This window comes from Idiotropiscis lumnitzeri, chromosome 10 (assembly GCF_059441095.1).
Source record: "Idiotropiscis lumnitzeri isolate Australia: NSW breed Sydney's pygmy pipehorse chromosome 10, RoL_Ilum_1.0, whole genome shotgun sequence".
NCBI classification, from domain to species: Eukaryota; Metazoa; Chordata; class Actinopteri; order Syngnathiformes; family Syngnathidae; genus Idiotropiscis; species Idiotropiscis lumnitzeri.
Genome location: NC_142400.1, coordinates 9751942 through 9770819, shown reverse-complemented (window position 1 = coordinate 9770819; position 18878 = coordinate 9751942). Strand labels below are relative to the sequence as shown.

General features: G+C 41.9%; 1 protein-coding gene across 4 annotated transcripts in view; it reads left to right on the top strand.

Moving 5' to 3' along the window:
* Positions 1-16024, top strand: part of nbeal2 (neurobeachin-like 2) — a 37068-nt gene extending 21044 nt beyond the window's left edge. For 3 of the 4 annotated variants that reach the window (XM_088306716.1, XM_088306713.1, XM_088306715.1), the window contains 30 exons: positions 240-328; positions 408-1091; positions 1179-1363; positions 1598-1754; positions 2067-2210; positions 3171-3497; positions 4228-4377; positions 4461-4618; positions 4820-4944; positions 5013-5127; positions 5202-5359; positions 6054-6187; positions 6267-6374; positions 6465-6560; positions 6655-6779; positions 8108-8248; positions 8318-8448; positions 8999-9108; positions 9193-9310; positions 9386-9483; positions 9591-9704; positions 10191-10277; positions 10386-10495; positions 10926-11098; positions 11201-11295; positions 11391-11507; positions 12038-12193; positions 12270-12418; positions 13573-13708; positions 13951-16024. In XM_088306716.1, the coding sequence (XP_088162842.1) occupies positions 240-328; positions 408-1091; positions 1179-1363; positions 1598-1754; positions 2067-2210; positions 3171-3497; positions 4228-4377; positions 4461-4618; positions 4820-4944; positions 5013-5127; positions 5202-5359; positions 6054-6187; positions 6267-6374; positions 6465-6560; positions 6655-6779; positions 8108-8248; positions 8318-8448; positions 8999-9108; positions 9193-9310; positions 9386-9483; positions 9591-9704; positions 10191-10277; positions 10386-10495; positions 10926-11098; positions 11201-11295; positions 11391-11507; positions 12038-12193; positions 12270-12418; positions 13573-13708; positions 13951-14061 (4601 nt within the window). In that variant the 3' untranslated portion in view covers positions 14062-16024. The remainder of the gene's footprint in view (positions 1-239; positions 329-407; positions 1092-1178; positions 1364-1597; positions 1755-2066; positions 2211-3170; positions 3498-4227; positions 4378-4460; positions 4619-4819; positions 4945-5012; positions 5128-5201; positions 5360-6053; positions 6188-6266; positions 6375-6464; positions 6561-6654; positions 6780-8107; positions 8249-8317; positions 8449-8998; positions 9109-9192; positions 9311-9385; positions 9484-9590; positions 9705-10190; positions 10278-10385; positions 10496-10925; positions 11099-11200; positions 11296-11390; positions 11508-12037; positions 12194-12269; positions 12419-13572; positions 13709-13950) is intronic. The other variant, XM_088306714.1, reaches the window with a different exon arrangement.
* The last annotated feature ends 2854 nt before the right edge of the window (positions 16025-18878 follow it).

Below are 18878 nucleotides of genomic sequence, written 5' to 3'. Positions count from 1 at the left end.
CAAGTGAGGCCTTTACAGTGGTAAATGAGGAAGTGTAAGACCTTAAACCTGATCACTTGGATGGACAAAAACTGATAGCAATCAATACAAAACTAAACACAAGGATCAAAGAAAATAAAAAAAAATATATGGCTAGTTAATTTTTTGCTGATTGAAATGAGTTAACGCTGCCTAACCAATTAAATGCCTCAACATCATGTTATAAAATTGATTGGTAAGAGTCTGCTACTTCCCCGCAGACTCAAGCCCGAACTTCAGAAACCTCCTGGCTGTGGTGTGTCTGTCCCACCGAGCTGACCTGGCAGTCCGTCTGGATGTTTGTCGCAAGGTCAGCCTGATTTTAATCATAAACAATTTTCAACCCTCGGGACCAATTATCTTCACGTGTCCTGTGGTTCCACAAACAGCTCTTTCATCTCATCTACCTCAACGAGGATTACGTCAAGCAGCTCGCCAAACAGCCCGGTTGGCAGGATGTTCTCACGAAACTTTATGTGAAGGAGTCTTACGAGTCGTTCGCTGCCAGCTTCTCAGGATCCACTGAACCAAACTTCCGCCCTCCGTTACGCAGAGACCAGAGTCTGCTCATAGAGGATGCACGTGCAGGCATCTTCCTGAACTACGGCACCTCGCAGGAGGAGGACGACGACGAGGAAGAGGAGGACGGCGTTCAGCGAGATATCTCTGAGGGATATTCCGATTTATCGCAATCGCCGCCCGGTGGAGCGGGAGGCCAGCTGAAGACCTTCAAGTCATTCGATTCTACAGACCAAGAAAGTCACTCGTCCTCCCTCTCCAATTCCATCGTGGTCGATATTGCCTCGTCTCGCCTCGATGAGGAAGGGAGAGATTACCAGCCCTTCTCCCCGTACGGAACGTCACCGCCTTTTGATTTGGATCTCGACAGCACGAGAGAGATGGGCACCCCAGCGGGCAGCCTCACAAACACACCTTCCCCGCTGGAGTACAGCAAACCATTTCCACCGCTGAGACCCCGAAAAAGCTCCAGTCTATCCAATGTTTTGGACCACGCCAGCTATGGGGCAGACCCTCCCACTGCAGACACCATCTCCAACACGTCCAACCCACAGGTTTGGATAATGACGTTCGTAACTAGACGGTCAAGCTTTCTGGTGTTTTCCGTGAGGCTTCGTGTCTGAGTGTCGGTTGCCTTTTAGCAGACGCCAGAGGAGGAGCTCTGCAACCTGCTCACCAACATTATCTTCTCGGTGCTTTGGAGCGGCAGTGGGGGGGACGGGCCCGAGGATGTGGTTTGGAGAGAGAGGGGCCAGGTGTTTTCTGTTCTCACTAAACTGGGTTCCTCCTGCCAACTTGTCCGCCCGCCCGATGACATCAAACGGAGGTCAGCATTTCTCACAAGACGTTTAATTATGTTCCACCAGGAGGATTGATCTATTTCAATCACAGGTCATAGATTTATTGGCATCACTTTGCATTTGTGATTGTACGACCAGCCAAAATTGCTATTACTCTCCTCAATTGTCTAAGTTCCATTTATTTTCTATTTTATTTTACTTTTTTTCCCACTATGTCCGTTTTATGACATCACGTGGTGCTGTGCCACTTTGTGTAACAGTCTTTTGGAAATGATGCTGGAATCGTCTTTGTCCGACCTGAGGGACGCCCAGGGAGTGTTCCTGCCTTTTTGTCCCAGCCTAGTGAGGCTCCTCAGGCTGCTGCAGGACTTCCTGTTTGCAGAGGGGACCGACAATCATACTCTCTGGAGTGAAAAGGTACATCCGACGGCCTGCCTCACACATCATTTTGTATTTTCTTCCTCACACTCTGTCCAAATGCTTGAAACGTGACACCGCTCATAGTATGTGGTGAGAATTTCATTTCAGTTGAAATGCCAGTTTTGATTATACGTGCTGTTCTTGGACAGCGTCATGCTCGAATGCGGTAATTGAGAATACTGGGTTGCGCCACAACATCTTTTAAATTCTAGTTAAGATCAGGTTGAAGTTGTAATGAGTGTCTTTGGGTTAGGATTGAGGTCTACGCTTTTACTGCGAGTCCTTTTATTGACAGTCGCTGTATCACAGATCTTTGAGGGCGTGGTGAACCTCCTGGACAAGTTGCAGGCCTGGCACAGCACCCCTGGCAACCCCGGCAGCACAGAACTGAAGGAGATGTCCCAGATCGGCTTGCGCATCATCACCGGCTATATCCAACAGCAGCAGTCACAGGTCGGTTGTCCCTTTTACCGCCTGCAATATTTATCTAACGTCAAGGCTTCACACAGATAGAGGCCGATTACAAATACCAGACCTTGTATGGGTTTCATTTCAAAGACATTTGAGTCATTCCTCTTGTGGGGAGTGTTTTGTATGAAAGGGCAAGCTCCTCTCTGAGTTATGACTGCTGCCGCCGTTGCTGTAGCATCGTGGGACTGAGCGAGTGGTCATAACTGAAGCAACCACAAGGCTTCCGATCACATGACTTGTTGGTTGAAAGACTCATCTGCAGAGTAGAGCAAAGAGCAACCGCAAAGCTATTTCTCAGAATAAATCAAATTAAACGTGTTATGATTCGCCATCTGTGAGATATTTAGTTTAATGTATGTGCTATTTAATTTAAAATAAATCTGTGATTTACCTACACAGATCTGCCTTTTTTTTCCCCCCTTGCAATGAGGTAATGCTAAATCATGACTCATGTAATTCATATTTGTTATCCTCCTGCTAGTATGTTGCTGATAAGAGTTCACATAAAACTACTATCTAATAAAATATAGATTTCAACAAGTTGAATAAACATAGAAATATTTTTTCTTGACACTCACAAAAAAAACTTCAAATTTGTGGTCGCAGTTTGAAGCGGTGTAAACTGCACCATACTGAGAAATGCTCTGAATATTTTTGTTACCTTATTTAAGTAAAGTACATAGGGTCACAATTATTTAGTGAAAGCATTTTTATCTAGCTTCATGTATGTGTTAGAAAATGTTATTTAGCGTTAGAATTTCTCACTGACTCACAGTGTGCAGCCCATGGTTAAAATACACTCAAAGAAAAAACTAAGCAAACGCAGTCTTACTGGAATGCCTAAAAATGTGTTTTATCTGCTTTTTAAAAGTGTATATGTAAAGGTTTTTAAAAAAACACACAATTTAGTCATCGATTTAAAATGTCCTCATGTCCACTCAGGTGTGTGTGATGGCCTTCGTGAAGCTGCACAGCCTGCTGCAGACTGTGTTGTGTCTCAGCTGGGAGGAGGTCTGCTTCCTGCTGGGCCGCATTGGCGCCCCCTTGTGGCCAGACAAGGAAGCGACGGATATCAACAACACTGAGCATGCCGAGATGTTCTCCCAAGTGGTCCCGGTGGTGCGGGCCCTCCTGGACCAACACGCAGACCCAGTTACGGTCCAACAGCTGCTCCCGAGTCTGCCCATCACCAATGGCAGTACCACATTTGCCCAGGACCTGAAGGCTTACTGCCACACGCTGGAGTGGCAGAGCTTTTACCAGCAGCAGGTCAGCAGCCTGATAAGAAAAAAAGAAAAAAAAATGTTATCATAACGTCATTTTGGCGAGATCCAGTCCAACCAAAACAATGTTATGACAACTATCTTAACACACACCAATGTGTCCAATATATTTCAAGCAGATGTTGGTTTATCTTTAATTTTGACACTACTGAGATATTTTATGTATGCCAAACAGAAACACTCTTCATGAAGCTGAGCTGTATGTGACAAAGCAAGTTTATGCTTCTCTTTTTGTTTATAATATGAGAACTTGTATATTTTAACTTTGCCTGACCCAGATGATTTCATTGCTCATTTCGCCGTCAAATAAGATCAAATCTCATCTGTAAAGACTTGGGCTTTAGTCTCAGACTGAAATCGCTCCTTGCTTGTCTACATGTGTCTCTGTACAGGGCGCAACACAAAATAATAGTAAGTTGAAAACTGCTTTGTTGTTCTGATTTAAGTCGCAAAGATATATGCAAATACAGTATGTTTGTGTACACTGGTCAGCAACAGAATATTTTAAATGAATACAAAATAAATAAAATCCAATTAAAAAAAATTTGCTAAAAAAATATATATTGGAAACAATGTTTTTTTTTCTTTATCTAATGTAGGGTGCCTGCATTTAAATAAAAAAAAATAATAAATAAATAACCTTTATCAACAAGTTCAAAGTTGTCAATCTCTGGTGCTATTCCAATCTATTTTTCTGCTTCTGTTTGTACGTGCAGGTTCAGCCCACAATGGAGCAGTATGAACTGGACACGTTTGGGCGGAGTCATGACATCATGTCCAATTTCTGGAATTCCTGTTTCGATGACCTCATGAGCACGGCCTTCAAACGAGACAAAGACAGATCGGACAGCAAAGCAAAGTTTCAGGTGGCGGCAGCGTGCAGGTCTCCCGTCGGTAACGGCAACATTTGCCCTCTCCGCTTACCCGACAATGATGTGTACGGTAACAGGAATCGATCGTTGACCCCTATCTGAAGCGTGTTCGAAGTGAGAACGGACGCTACGTCAGCTGGCAGAAGCAGAGCTCCAACCAGCAGGGGGTGGTGTGGCAGCACTGGAAGGCTCTGCGAAGGCTGTTGACCAGCGAGAGAGCAGTGTGGGCCAAGAAGTACGACTTCCTCTTATCCCGTGTTATTTTTATTCACTTTACCCAAACATGCTTTACATTCCTTCTAAAAGTGTGCTTTGCCCACTTTCCTCTGGAATCTATTTGTGCTTCAAAGCACTCACCAACTGACTTTCTACAGCCTGAACTTCCAACTTTATTCCACTCTCACTGCCCTCATTCATCTTTTTATATATTCCGCAGAAATCAGCCTCAGGTCAAGTGGATACTGTCCAGTGCAGAGACGTATTCAAAAATGCGCCTCAAACTTGTTCCCAACCACCATTATGATGCCCACACAGAGGCCAGTGCCCAGAGGGACAACATGGGTGCGTACATAATACATTTGGCTCGTTTGTAAAAAATTCAAAATACACTGATGTCATTATTTTTCCAGGAGTGGACAGCCCACGTTCCGAGCCGCTCCCTTTGGCTGTTGCCAAAGAAGCCAAAGTGAGTGATATGGAGGACGACCAGTTAGGAGAAGAGGATCTTGTTTATTTGGACAACAAGTGAGTCATTGATTAAATGTACACTTTGAGAAGAACGATCGGTTCAAATGTAACGTGCTTACTTTTGCATTCAGCGTCGAGGCCGAAGATGAGAGCCAAAAGGAAAAGCTGGTTTTATCCGAAGACTGTGAACTCATCACCATCGTAGCCAAGGTTCCCGGCCGCCTGGAGGTTACCACGCACCACCTTTACTTCTATGACGGCACTGTTGAGAAGGAGGAAACGGAGGAGGGTGAGCAATGGACACTTCATTGAATGCTCAAGCACCACAAGCCTGTGTTGAAAATTCTGAGGTGGAGTGCAACCTTGTTTTTTGAGAATAATCCATGTCTAACTAAAACCAAACTGTTTGCAAATTGGAGTAATATTTTAAATAGGAAATAATGTAAATCCCCTATAGAAAAGAAATAATATTCAAACTATTTTTTTCCCTTTTACCTTTTATTGAGGGCTCTTGACAACATATACAAGATGTCCAAGAGGAATAGAACTTTTTCTTGAAATTTATGGTTTCACTTGTTCCTTTTTTTTGGCCCCACGTCGGTCACACTCAACATATAATTACAGAAAACTTGATAAATGCTTCCCATGGAGAATGGCAAAGCATTCTGTAGATTTATTATTCTGTGTGTAGGGATGTAGAAGTGCACTGCGTAAAAAAACATTTAAAAAATGAAAATTCAAATATCTTGACTCTTAGTTATTTGACTGCAAAACATAAAAACTTTCCGTCTGATACATTGCAACAAAACTACAGTCAGTAACATTTATTTACAAAAACTGAGACTTGCTTCCGTAATGTTGGATACTGCGTTTTTATTGGGTGTCATTAGATGCGGTCGGAGTATGTCATGTTGTGCCCATGTGGGAATGTAATTATTTGAATGTAAAGTAAGCATCCGCATGGATATTCTCCATCCACGTAGGAATCGGCTTCGACTTCAAGCGGCCTCTGTCTCAGCTCCGAGAGGTCCATTTGAGGCGCTATAACCTGCGGCGTTCTGCACTGGAGCTCTTCTTCATCGACCAGGCTCACTACTTCATCAACTTCAAGAAGAAGGTGATTTACAGTTCGCAGCATTTAAACTTTTGCCCAATTCACAATCTCATAACCGACTCTTAATCTCTTTTCTTCTCAGTTGCGTAATAAAGTGTATTCAAGGATTCTGGGACTGCGCCCTCCCAACCTTTTTTACTTTGGATCCCGATCACCTCAAGAGCTGCTGAAAGCATCAGGCCTCACACAGGTGTTCAGAGACGATTTTATTCTCTCTTGTGGGATTATTATTTGCTAAATGTCTCGTATGGCGCTGATCTGTTTCTCGTGTATTGCACAGAAATGGGTCTGCAGGGAAATATCTAATTTTGAATATTTGATGCAACTCAACACCATCGCTGGGCGCACTTACAATGACCTATCGCAATATCCTGTGGTAAGACCACACATGAGATGAGAGATACTGTAACTGAGGCAGTGCACACACACACACACACACCACAAATAACATCCTTGTTGTTTTTGGTTAGTTCCCCTGGGTACTCTGCGACTACACCTCCCATGTCCTGGATCTGGAAGACCCGACAGTTTTCCGAGACTTGTCCAAACCCGTCGGTGTGGTCAACCCTCGCCACGCGCAGGCCGTCAAAGAGAAGTAGGTTGGCCTTCAAAGTCTTTTTTGTGACGAATGATAGCGTTTCAGCAAAAAGGATGATACATCGAAATATGGGGCAGCAGTAGCTCATATGTACGGACTTCTTCTTTGGAACAACAAGGTTTTTGTTTGTACAAAATAAAAATAAGTCAAATAGAAACTATTGGTAGTTGTTTTTAGAGATGCTTATCTGATTTCTGATAAGGCAGCAAACCACAACGCTCGGCCTAGCTCGAGCGGTGTCGCACTGTTAGCACACTTCATCTCTGCTTGAATGGCTGCAAGCAGCATATAATAAAAATAATATTGACACTCACGATCATGGAAATCTAATCTAGCATTTGACAAAAAGGACAAAAAGTGCATACAAATTGTACTAATAAATATACAGTGTGTTTTTGTGTCACATCAACCACATGATTTTTGCAACACTACCGTAACTGTTCTGATGAAATTATGCAATTTAATAGTACTGAAAAAAACTTGGAGTTAACTGTTGCAATGTTGCACATGAAAAGGAAAGTATGAGACAGTAAAATGGAAAAAAAAAAGAGAGATTGTAAGCGACTAGCAATGCACACCATTTCAGCATTGGAAGTCTTTTCACGTTTCTTTTGATAAAATTCAGCCCAACACCAATGGCAGGAACAATGTCAAAGGATCACGGTCAAGTGTTACCGCATTTTAGTGAAGGACATCGCAAAGCAGCAATGTTGCCAAGGTTGACGGTTCTTCTGGTGATAGTGGCGAAGTGGAGGACTTTCCAAAGGAATCTATTTGCAATAAAAATAAATAAATGAAATAAAAAAACAGGGCCAACAAGGAATGTCGTTTTAACAAAGTCTAAACAAACCACAAGTCAAAGAGTCCAAAAAAAAACACAAGAAAAACAAAACAGCACTCAAAGAGACGTGACATAGTGTTACACGACAGCAACAAAGGGAAACAATGAACAGAGAGAGACTGACAGAATCCACAAAATTAGCAAGTCAACAAACACGGATCATGCACGACAAATGTTATAGTTTATTTTTTAAACTTCAGCTGTTGTCTCAAAGGGAAAAAGTGACAGTTGAAAATCGCTCTTAAACTGGCTAAAAGTACAAATTTGTTTCTGATTCTTTTTTTTTATCGCAACCAAGTCGAGTACATTTTAGGTTGTGGAATTAAAACAATAGCAAGGAATAAATGGCACAACAGCACATCTTGTAAAACTAACAGCCGATTTAAAAAAAAAAAAAAAAAAGGATCTTTGATGTCTTTTGCCGTCAATGGCAGTAAATGAGTTAACTTCACAATGCTGTCTTTGACTCATTGTTTTCCACCAGGTACGAAAGCTTTGAGGACCCGACGGGCACCATTGACAAATTCCACTATGGCACACACTACTCCAACGCCGCGGGAGTCATGCACTACATGATCCGCATGGAGCCGTTTACCACGCTGCACATCCAGCTGCAGAGCGGCAGGTGGGAATTTCATCAAGGTGTACCAACTCACGGCAAATCCTAAACGTACACATCTTCAACTACGTTTAGGTTCGACTGTGCAGACCGACAGTTCCACTCGGTGGCAGCAGCCTGGCAAGCTCGCATAGAAAGCCCGGCCGATGTGAAAGAGCTCATCCCGGAGTTCTTCTACTTCCCGGAAATCCTGCAGAACATGAATGGTGCGTTTCGGTGTGATGTCTCAAGCATGCATTCACTCTATGTAAGGCATCTCCATACATCCGAATATTGTGGGAGATGTCTTTATTTCGTCCAGTAGTTCACATCTAAAAGTTCAATTCAAATACTGTAGATTCATGACACGCAGAGTGAAAAGTGACATCATTTTTTGGGGCGGTAATTTTGATGACTAAAGCTTACAGTTAATGAAAAGGCAAACTTCACCATATTAATAAATTGGAGTATTGCACAAAAAAATAAAGGGGAAGTCAACCCCAAAATGTTTTTGACAAGAATATGTTCTATGCAGCCCCTCAAGTCTAAACATGGCATTCCCGTTTATATTGCATTTGCGTAAAACGAGTTAAGAAGTATAATCCTCCCGTTTTTAGCCATCTCAGGGGGCAACCATTTTGTCACTTCTGTTGACTGAAAATGACATCATGGTTGCTCAAGGCCCAGATAACGACCAATCATGGATCAGCTTCAGAAAACTTGATTCATGATCGGAAAAAGTGACAAAATGGCCATGATCCCGACTTCTTGTCGCAGGCTTCGATCTGGGATCCTTGCAGATATCTCAGGATCCAGTGGAGGACGTTCTGCTGCCCCGCTGGGCCACATCGAGGGAAGATTTCATCAGAAAGCACAGGAAAGCTCTGGTGAGATGTTGCTCTGGGATACTTTCCCTCCCCCGGCTCATTAAGAACAACTCTTCAAGTTGACATCAGTTTATTTGACTTCAGGAAAGCGAGCATGTGTCCTGTCATCTGCACGAGTGGATCGATCTGATCTTCGGCTACAAGCAGAGAGGCGAAGAGGCCGTGAACGCCCTCAACGTCTTCTACTACTGCACCTATGAAGGTACGACGATATTTTGGTCTCCAGTAAAAAAATAAAAAAAAAACGAAGATTATAATTTCTTTTTTTTTTTCACAGGTGCAGTAGATCTGGACGCCATTGCCGATGAGACGGAACGCAAAGCACTTGAAGGCATCATTAGCAACTTTGGACAAACGCCATGCCAACTGCTGAAGGTGCGACTTTTAAAAGAGCTCTTAACTTCTATCGTCACATTTTTGACGGTGAATTACCAGTCATAGTTTCCCTGTGAAGCTGCTGTCACATTTTCATCTGCAAACAGGAGCCTCACCCACCGCGTATGTCCGCTGCGAATGCCTCAAGGCGGCAGTCCCGCCTGGACACTCTGCCAGTTAACATCTTTGATCACCTCGATAAGCTACGCCCATTTGTGGAGGTAAGAGTGAATGAACTCGATAAATCAACCGTCTTTCATTTTTACTTTTATTTTAGTATAATCCTAACAAAACACATGTCAAATTAATCTAGTATAGTTTATTGTAACAGTTTAATTCATTGCTTGTGTTTGTTTAAAAAATACAAAAAAAAAATCACATTTTAAATCGCAATCACAATATTGAAGGTAGGAAAAAAAAAATCGCAATTAGATTTCTCAAAATCATTCAGCCCTGAATAGAAAGCACAATTGACTGCTGTTGATACGGATTTGAAAGACAACAGGAAAAGAGCCAATTTTGATGGAACAAAAACAAATACACGCTTTTCCTGACATTTATTTACATGTTAAGATGATTATTTATTTTTCTTAAGGTATTATTTTATTTTATTTTAGTTATTTTTTTAGTATGAATACTTATTCTCAAAATACAGATGCATACAAAAAAAATCTTAGTGTGACCTTAACCGGTTTTTGTATCACCAGGTGGTGAGTGATGGCATCCCCCTCGTCCAGGCAGTTGTACCAAAGAACCAGAATCGGTCCTCCATCATCCATGGCTCAGATATACTGGTACAATTTTGCTTGACACCCTCACCATAGAGTCGGCGAACCTGACCAAAAGATAAAATCACAACTTTGAATTTTTTTTTTTTAATCAGCCTCCTTTTGTCTCACCAGGTGACAGCGAGCTCCAGTGGCTTGATAGGAACACACAGCTGGCTGCCATATGACAAGAACATTGCCAACTACTTCACCTTCACCAAAGACCCAACCATTACTAATCCCAAGTAATTATTTTTTTTTTTACACTTATGCATTAAATGATGTAATAACAGTCTTAGAGATAAGAACGAAATTCCCAGATATTTTTTTTCACATAACCTCAGCAGAATGCAAATCATGTTCAATTATTACATATCATTAAAACATAATGTAACATAAAGTAAATCTAATCTTCATCTTTTTACTCCATTTTAAGACATAGATAGAGAACATCTGTGTGCTGTTTTTCTCTGAGGAAACATCTGGGATGTTTCAGCGTCTGTCCTTTTAAATTGACCTTGAATATGAATAAGAAATACACATTCCCCAAAAAGTCAAACAATGTGCTTTGGAGCCATTTGGAGATGTCATTTTCCTGGAGTGGCAGTTTTAATGCGCTCCATAATAATCACTTTCAGGCTGCAGCTCACATGCACTCCGTCTGTTAATTTTCAGGACACAACGTTTTCTAGGCGGACCTTTCTCACCCGGCGTGGAGATCAGCGCTCAGGTTCTGGTGGTGTCGAATGATGGACGTCTACTGTTTAGTGGAGGACACTGGGACTGCAGTCTGCGGGTCACCCAGCTGGGCAAAGGCAAGCTGGTGGGCAGGATCTGCCGGCACATTGGTAAGTTCGAACATGGGGGCCATGCACTCAGTGGACACTTCATTAGGCACACCTGCACAAGTTCTGTTTTGACAAATGGGATGAAAAAAACTTTCCCCAAAGATGTTGTCACGTGCTTGGCTTTGGATCTGTGTGGCATCTACCTCATCTCTGGCTCAAGGGACACATCCTGTATAGTGTGGCAGGTTCTACAGCAGGTAGGAAAAAAAAAAACACGGTCAACAAATCATTGGTGCATCTTCTGGAAATAAGGATCCTGAGAAAGTCACAAAGCGTTCTTTTTCCATTTTAGGGCGGCTTCTCCAGCACGCTGTCTCCTCGGCCCGTTCAGGTGCTATGTGGACATGACCAGGAGGTTACCTGTGTGGCCATCAGCACGGAACTGGACATGGCAGTCTCGGGCTCAAAGGTCTCTAAATTGTTGCTCCAAAACACGCAACTCTGGCCTGCAGTGTAATTATATTTGGCCCGCGAGTCTTTACCAAATGACGACGACACCATTTTACATTCTAAATGATAATAGTAATTTTAAAAACTAAACATTGTATTGTATTAATAAAACCACTTATAATAAAAAAGAAATCAATAAAAAAATCTGCATTTATATTGTGTTTAAAAAATTAAATGCTGGCCCGCGGCTTTTTTCAAGTTTTACTTTTCAGCCCACTGTGTATTTGAGTTTGACACCCCTGCTGTGGGTGATCAGTAAATAAGTATAAATTCACTCGGTAGGTTGGAAGGTAGGTGGCTGGTAGCTAGGTGACAGGGAGGTACAGTCAGTGGTGGGTTAACCAGCAGGCTGATTGTAAGTAGGAGATAAAGTACCTGTAGGTAAGTAGGTTTGATAGATGTGTGGTTGTTGAGTGACAAGAATTATTTGTGGATGTGATTTCCCAAACTATGACTAACATGTTATACTCTCCGATTGTTGGCTTGCAGGACGGGACGGTGATTGTGCACACGGTCAGGCGAGGCCAGTACCTGAGGACCTTGAGGCCTCCCGGAGAGCCCTCGCACATCTCCAAGCTGCAGGTGGGCATGGAAGGCCACGTCGTGGTGCTGACCTCCAAGGGAGAGCAATCCAGTACTACGAAGGTACGTGAACACGGCAGGACGATGACTTTCTGTTTACAGTGAACTACTTTGCCAAAATGCTGCTCATTGGTTACAGGGGGAGGACTCCATCCATGTTTACTCGGTCAATGGCTGCCTGTTGTCTTCCGTCAACATGGAGGAGGAAGTGTGCGCTCTCCACCTGGTGACTGAATACATCTTGTTGGGCACCATGCAGGGCAGGCTTCACATCCGCCAGCTTTGCAGGTGGGTAGCGCGAAATCCCTGAACTGCAAAGAGTCAGATGTCAGTGACATATCCTGATTCCAAAAACTTGGAAGTTTATGAACTGATCAAAGTTGTCTTTCCATTGGAATTAATGAGACTTTGACATGTCCACTTGCCCGCACGTGTGAGGCTTTCCGTGTTGACTAATCCATACAGCTCAATACGTACGTCAGCGTGAAAATAAATATTCCCCTTGGTGATTATAATTAATGTTGTAGATTTAAAAATTAAAATTGTTTAGAATTGTAATCAACATGAATAATGAATAGAATAAACATACTTCCTTATGATTGAAAGCAAACTCCCTCAGTCCTTTTAGGGCTTAATGGATTCCACCTGGATTCTCCATGTCTGCTTTGCCAATTTAGTGATTGATTTATTGGCCAAAAAAATAAATAAAAAATGTACTTCACTGCTTTGCATGAATGTGCAATTTAGCATTTTTTTTTTCCACATCAAGTTTCATATGCTTTTCCATATATGGACAAATTTCACTGTTATTGCAATACCCACCGCACACCTCAAATGCAGGTACTGGAAAATGGTGTCATAAATAGCGTGTCGGTTGTGGGCAGTATATAATACGCGATCTGTGACTAAAGGGCTCTTAGTTCCATTCCTATAAGGAAGGAATATCACTTGATCAAAAGCATACCACACCGTGTGTTTCGGTCTATTTATCAGCAAATAAGGAAAGGAACAGCTCATGATCCAAATCATACCACATCATTAATTACCTTCTAGTTTACATTTGTTGAAAAACTTCATGATGTGTTCAATTTGTTACCATAATTATGTCAAATTCCCTATATGCTCGAGGTTTGGCATTCTCAAATTTGCCATTTTTGGGACCATCATTCGCTGAAAAGTTAACTTTTCCCTGTTTTTATGCTTAGGCTGAAGCCAGGTGTTGTATAAAAATAGTGCTTTGGCGTTAAGCAACTACGTTGAAGTGAGGGTTGAGCTTCCTTCGGTCAGGCCAAGCTTGTCCGGAAAAATAGATTTGCTGCCATCTTGTGGTAGCTACAATTTTTGGGGATGCGTGTCAATTACTTGCCATCCATCCATTTAATGTCTTTCAAAGGCTTTTAGGAAGACCTATATTAGAATGTTTTTATTTATTTTTTTAACAGCTTGAATGCCGCTGTCCCACCCTTGGCCTTGAAGATCCCCGTGAGGAGCGTGTTTGTCACCAAAGAGAGCAGCCACATCCTGGTGGGCCTGGAAGACGGGAAATTGATAGTGGTGGGGGCGGGAAAGCCAGAGGAGGTGAGAACCAGGACGTGAAGTACTTGTGAGATGTGGGAGCTCTGAAGTGGGGTCGGTTACGCATATGAAAAAAAAAAAAGTTTTTTTTCCACATGGTGTCAAACTACAAATTTGGCCCACTGCGTCATTATTTTGTGATGTTGGGAATAAATTAATACAAATTCTCGGAGGAAATATAACAATTTGTACATCAGTGCTTCTGGTAGTGTTCCCGCCAGACTAACGATGTGTTCTGGCGCCAGGTTCGCTCCGGACAATTCCCCCGCCGCCTGTGGGGATCCACCCGCCGCATCTCTCTGGTGTCCGCAGGCGAGACCGAATACAACCCCGCCACCGAGAGCGCCGCCAAATGAGAGCAACTCTGACGAGCGCTCGCGGAGATGCTCGACACCCACACACTTATTATGGCTTTCTTTTCACAAGCCTGGGAACTTCTGAGACCAACGGAACACTCAGCACTTTTTTTTTGTTTGTTTTTCTTTTTGAATCCGGGAAGAGTTTTTATATTTGATTCTGGACTACTGTCTGTTTTTAATCAGCATCATTCCAAAGAGTGGCCTTGTTTTGAAGAGGCAGAACAGCTTGGTGTTTGCGCTTGAACTGTACAAACATTTCAGGAAGGAGACACACACACGCACACAATGTACACACCACTTTTATTCCAGTTGCTGTGCCAATGCTTCTTAAAACTCCTGCAAACTTGAAAACATTTTGAGAGCTGCTTAATGCAATACCGGTGAATACCACCCGATGTCCACCACAGTGCCCCAGCAAGTCACCCTGCTGTCTTTAAAACTGCAATGCTGTTACATTTGAAAGCACAAATGTGCTAAAATGGTCAAGAATGTAATTTAATGTCGTCGATCGATCGATTGACGTTGTCTTGCACAACGTGGCTCTTGAAATGTCTCTCAACCCGCATATGCACTACTCACAAAATTCAATTTCACGATGACTTCATTTGACCCTTTTTAAACTTTTGAATTCCCTCGTCCAACTGTTCAGCGTTGCTTTTTCTTACTTTTTGTACAGGTAGTTGTTAGGCTCATTTAGAAAAAAAACACAACAGGCGTTAGTTGTGTTTTTTCTGGTTCATTTAGAATTTGTAGCCTTCATCATACTGTTCACATCCTAAGACCACGGCGACGCCCGACAGATTTTAAACAGAAGGTGCGAGACTACACTTAAATGCGTTCTACTGAAAAATATATTCTATGTAATTATAACCTTGTATAATATTTTATTTTAGTGCGAGGATAAGAAAGCAGGCCTTGTTCCTTTCGCTCTGATATTTTGTTATCACATTGCTGTGAGACAAAGCAAATTGTTGAGCCCTGAACAGTTCGATGTGGGCGTTCAAAAGAAGGGTATCTGCCTTATTTGAAGGGATCAAGTGTGTTTAGAGACTGCCGATACAAAGTACCGATACTTCTGACAAAAATAAGTATGACAAGTCCTTTTGAGAAAAGTTGAGGGGAGTCCTCAGCCGCATTAAAAAAAAAAAAGGTCTTTGTTCACAGTTTTTTGTTTGTTAAATGAAATTCTCTGTATCAGCGAGTCATCAAAGAGTGAATACTTAATATCAGGCTGAAAAAAAAGTGCTATCAGTCATCCCTTTTCAGAACTTTAGAGCAGGTCAAATACAGTTTACTTGTAAATAATATTTTCCCCAAAATTTGATGAGTAGCATATTGTGCTTTTAACCCCGAATGTGCCTTTTTAGCTCACGTCTTAACGTGTAAAACACTGATTGCAATCATCTGTCCAAGCTCACCATCTGCCTCTGGTATTAACACACACGCATGACTCACATGTGCGGAAGATGGTTTTAATGAAGTGAAGTCAAGTATTGGCTGCTATTGCGCTGTTTAGAAAACATCTGAAGCCCGAATGAGAGCTTCAGAGGAATTCTTTTGCTGCGGTTGGAACATGGTAGTTGTTACGCAGCGTCATGACAAACCAGCCGGCTGTTTGGGTCAGTGTGAGAAAAACAGAAAACAGTCCATCAGCATTTGGAAGAGCTCATCGAACCCCACACGCACGAAAAAAAAAGTGGATTTGTTGTATAAACACAATTTGCGTTTTAAATATTGCGCTCCAAATGTTGTGAATGTAATGTTTCGTCCTGCATGCATCCACGCGCGTTTTGGCTAGGTTTTTTGTAAATACACACTGTATATAAACGTTTCTGGAGTTGTGTGATTTTAACTTAATGCTTCGAACCAGCACTGCCTTCAATATGAACTCGAGTTCTATTATTCAGACTTTGTATTGTGTCTTTTTGTGACTGCTGAAAATACAATTTACTGTACTTTACTAAGACTCCAACTGAGTTTTTCTTACAAATTATTCTATTTATGTCTCGTGGGGAGAGTAACTACTCCTGGAAGCTGGCAATTTGGCATAAACCAAAATATTCTTCTGAAGTTGCACCAGAGTGTATCGAAGGATTACGTTTGTCTTTAATGTGAGCCCTAAAATGTGTATTAATCCAATGAGCGATTTTTATTTATTTGGACAAAAGGCAGAACTGTCACGGTGCAACACAGAATTTAAGTGAAAAATGAAACACAAACAACTCATTTTGATTTAGGATTCATTTGTAATAAATTAACAAAAGTGTCAACTAAAACAGGCAACTTGCTGAGTTTTAGCCTTTGAAATGTTGGTCGAAACACAAAAAAATGCTCTCAAAGCATTAATATAAACATACATATTATTCTAGAAATGTGATCGAACTGACTTGGATGCGGCTCACTTGAAATAAGATTCTGCCAGTGACTGGTATCTGTGACTGGTATCGACAGGTATCGACACAAGGACTCAATACTTGGAAATAAGGCCCGTATCGGTACGAAACATAGTCCCGGCCCATCCGCAATTTGTATGTCTAATATTGCGCAAACGCTTTAATATTTTTCAATTCTGTAGGGTATACAAAGGAAAAGTACTTACTTTTTGACTTCTCAAAGTATATCAAAAGAACTAAAACCTTTCTTCAATTTTTGCATACTGTACAAAATTCCCAAGTGCTTTTTTACAGTTGCACTCTCATTGATCGCAAAAAAAAATTATAAAATTTGGGTTTTCAAGCGAACAACTTCAAACATTGAGATTGACATAAAAAGGCTGCTAACGTTTGGAAATATTTACAGTGTTTTGACTTAGTAATCAGGACACAAAACAAATAATTGTACTAATAAAAAGAAAAACACCCACACACTCAAAACACATTTGTCCTGATTTTGCATCAAAGCTTTCACAGAATTCTAGAAACCGACTTCTGACATAATGTCATCTCCAGAGAGTGATTTCTTTCTTTTCTCCTAACAGTGGTTCACTTGTTTCCACGCATTTATGGTAAGAAAGCGTTTGAAAAATGATATCTTCCACATGCACAGCATCTCATCGTACATTTTTCTTTAAAGTTAAGCTTTTCCTTTCATTTAATTTCATTCAACCTTAGAGGCTCCACTGAACGAGTCTGAATTGAAAATCCGACTATGGCCTTCAGATCCACTTTTGAGCCCATTTCCCGGCCTCTCTTTCCTTATCAGTGAAGACCGAGACAATGATTCTCGTGTGAAGGTAGGAAGTGGCCGCACAGATCCGCGTCTGTGATGTTGGGCCCGTCGCAGTTGAAAAGGTCACGAGTGAGCAACACCACATTTTACTTGAGGAGGACACTTTGATCTCCTGGTGGGCCGAACATCCTGTCGGCCTCCCCGTAAACACCTCCGGGGTACAATTGAGCGGAGCTGTGGCGGGAGAGGGGGGGGGGGGGATAAAACCAACCTAACCCCCCCCCAGTCAAATACAAACCACAAAACAGTGAATACGGGAAGTGAAGTAGGAGGGTGAAAGGGGGCTACGGTCGTTCTGATGTGGCCTTTGACAATGGTGGGAGGGGTCGACACCTTGCACGCATTTACCGGCAGCGTCTCCGAGTCCTAAGTCCTGAGCCCAAACCCCAAACAACCCCTCCAGACGTGAGGGCACGCCGAGGGGGTACACGTTGTGAAATGCTGCAATTGTGGTGCTGTTCGAGTGCTGCAAAACAACCACAATCCAGACTGAATCTCCGTCTACGACCCCCTCGTCCCCGACCGTCGCTTGACTGCCTCCAGTGCCTCTCATGACGCATTTCTTCTTTTCGCCTTGCTTTTAGTTCCATTCGAGTGTATTATTTCACAAATGTATTTGCTAACTCGTGATTTTTATTGGTTGTAGCTCTTCCTGGAAAGGAAAGTACAGTTCAGTTGTATTTAAACTTTAAAGTACAATACATTTGCAGGTCATCTTTGGTTTTCAACAGTTTATTTGCTAGAAATTATTTAAGTAAAGATATCATGCTATACATTTTCGATGAATCGCTGTTTAAGATTTTTTTTCTTTAATTTCTTGAATTAAAAAAAAAAATCTTTAATTTAATTTAAGCACAATGTTAATCTTCACAGATGATATATTTTTAGGAATAAATGAGTGCTAATTAATGCACAAGGCTAGCGGTTTGATTATCAAATATCAATATGCGACACTTTATGTCTATTAATCTCTGCCAGTGTATGAGAATTTCGATAACTTTCTGAGAAATTGGCGACGTATTTTTAGAAGAGTATGTATCTTCATGTCCGTGGACCCTTTTTTTGATGAACATTAAGGCCTACTACGCCACTGTTTTTTAATTCCATCGCTACTAGGGGTGGCATTTGTGAAAGGTTTGACAAGCAACGTGTTAGAAACTAAAGTGAATAATTCAGAATATTTTTGCAGTTCATGCTCGATAATAAAAGTCTTTCAAAAAGTTGTGTATTGCGTGTAATGTGATTTCTGAAGCATCTGAGACACTTTCCAATTTGCTTTGGATCATAATTGGACATGATGACAATTTCACAGGCTCTCGCATGCACGAGGGGCCAAAAAGAGAGAACTCTGTATGACTCCTAAAATATGCCTGCCGCTTTATCAGAACCGCAATGTCCTCTCCCCGCCTGTGGCTTTGAAGTGCAAGTAGTATTATGTCTGAGGGCTCTCCCCATTTGTTTGTCTCTGATGTCTGGGGCCCCCTGCCATGCATTTCACTTCACTTTACAAGGTGTGCCATTGAGTTGCCCGCGTTGGTTTGCTAATCTTTTCAGTTGCGGAGATCAAACACCGACATCTTCCGGAG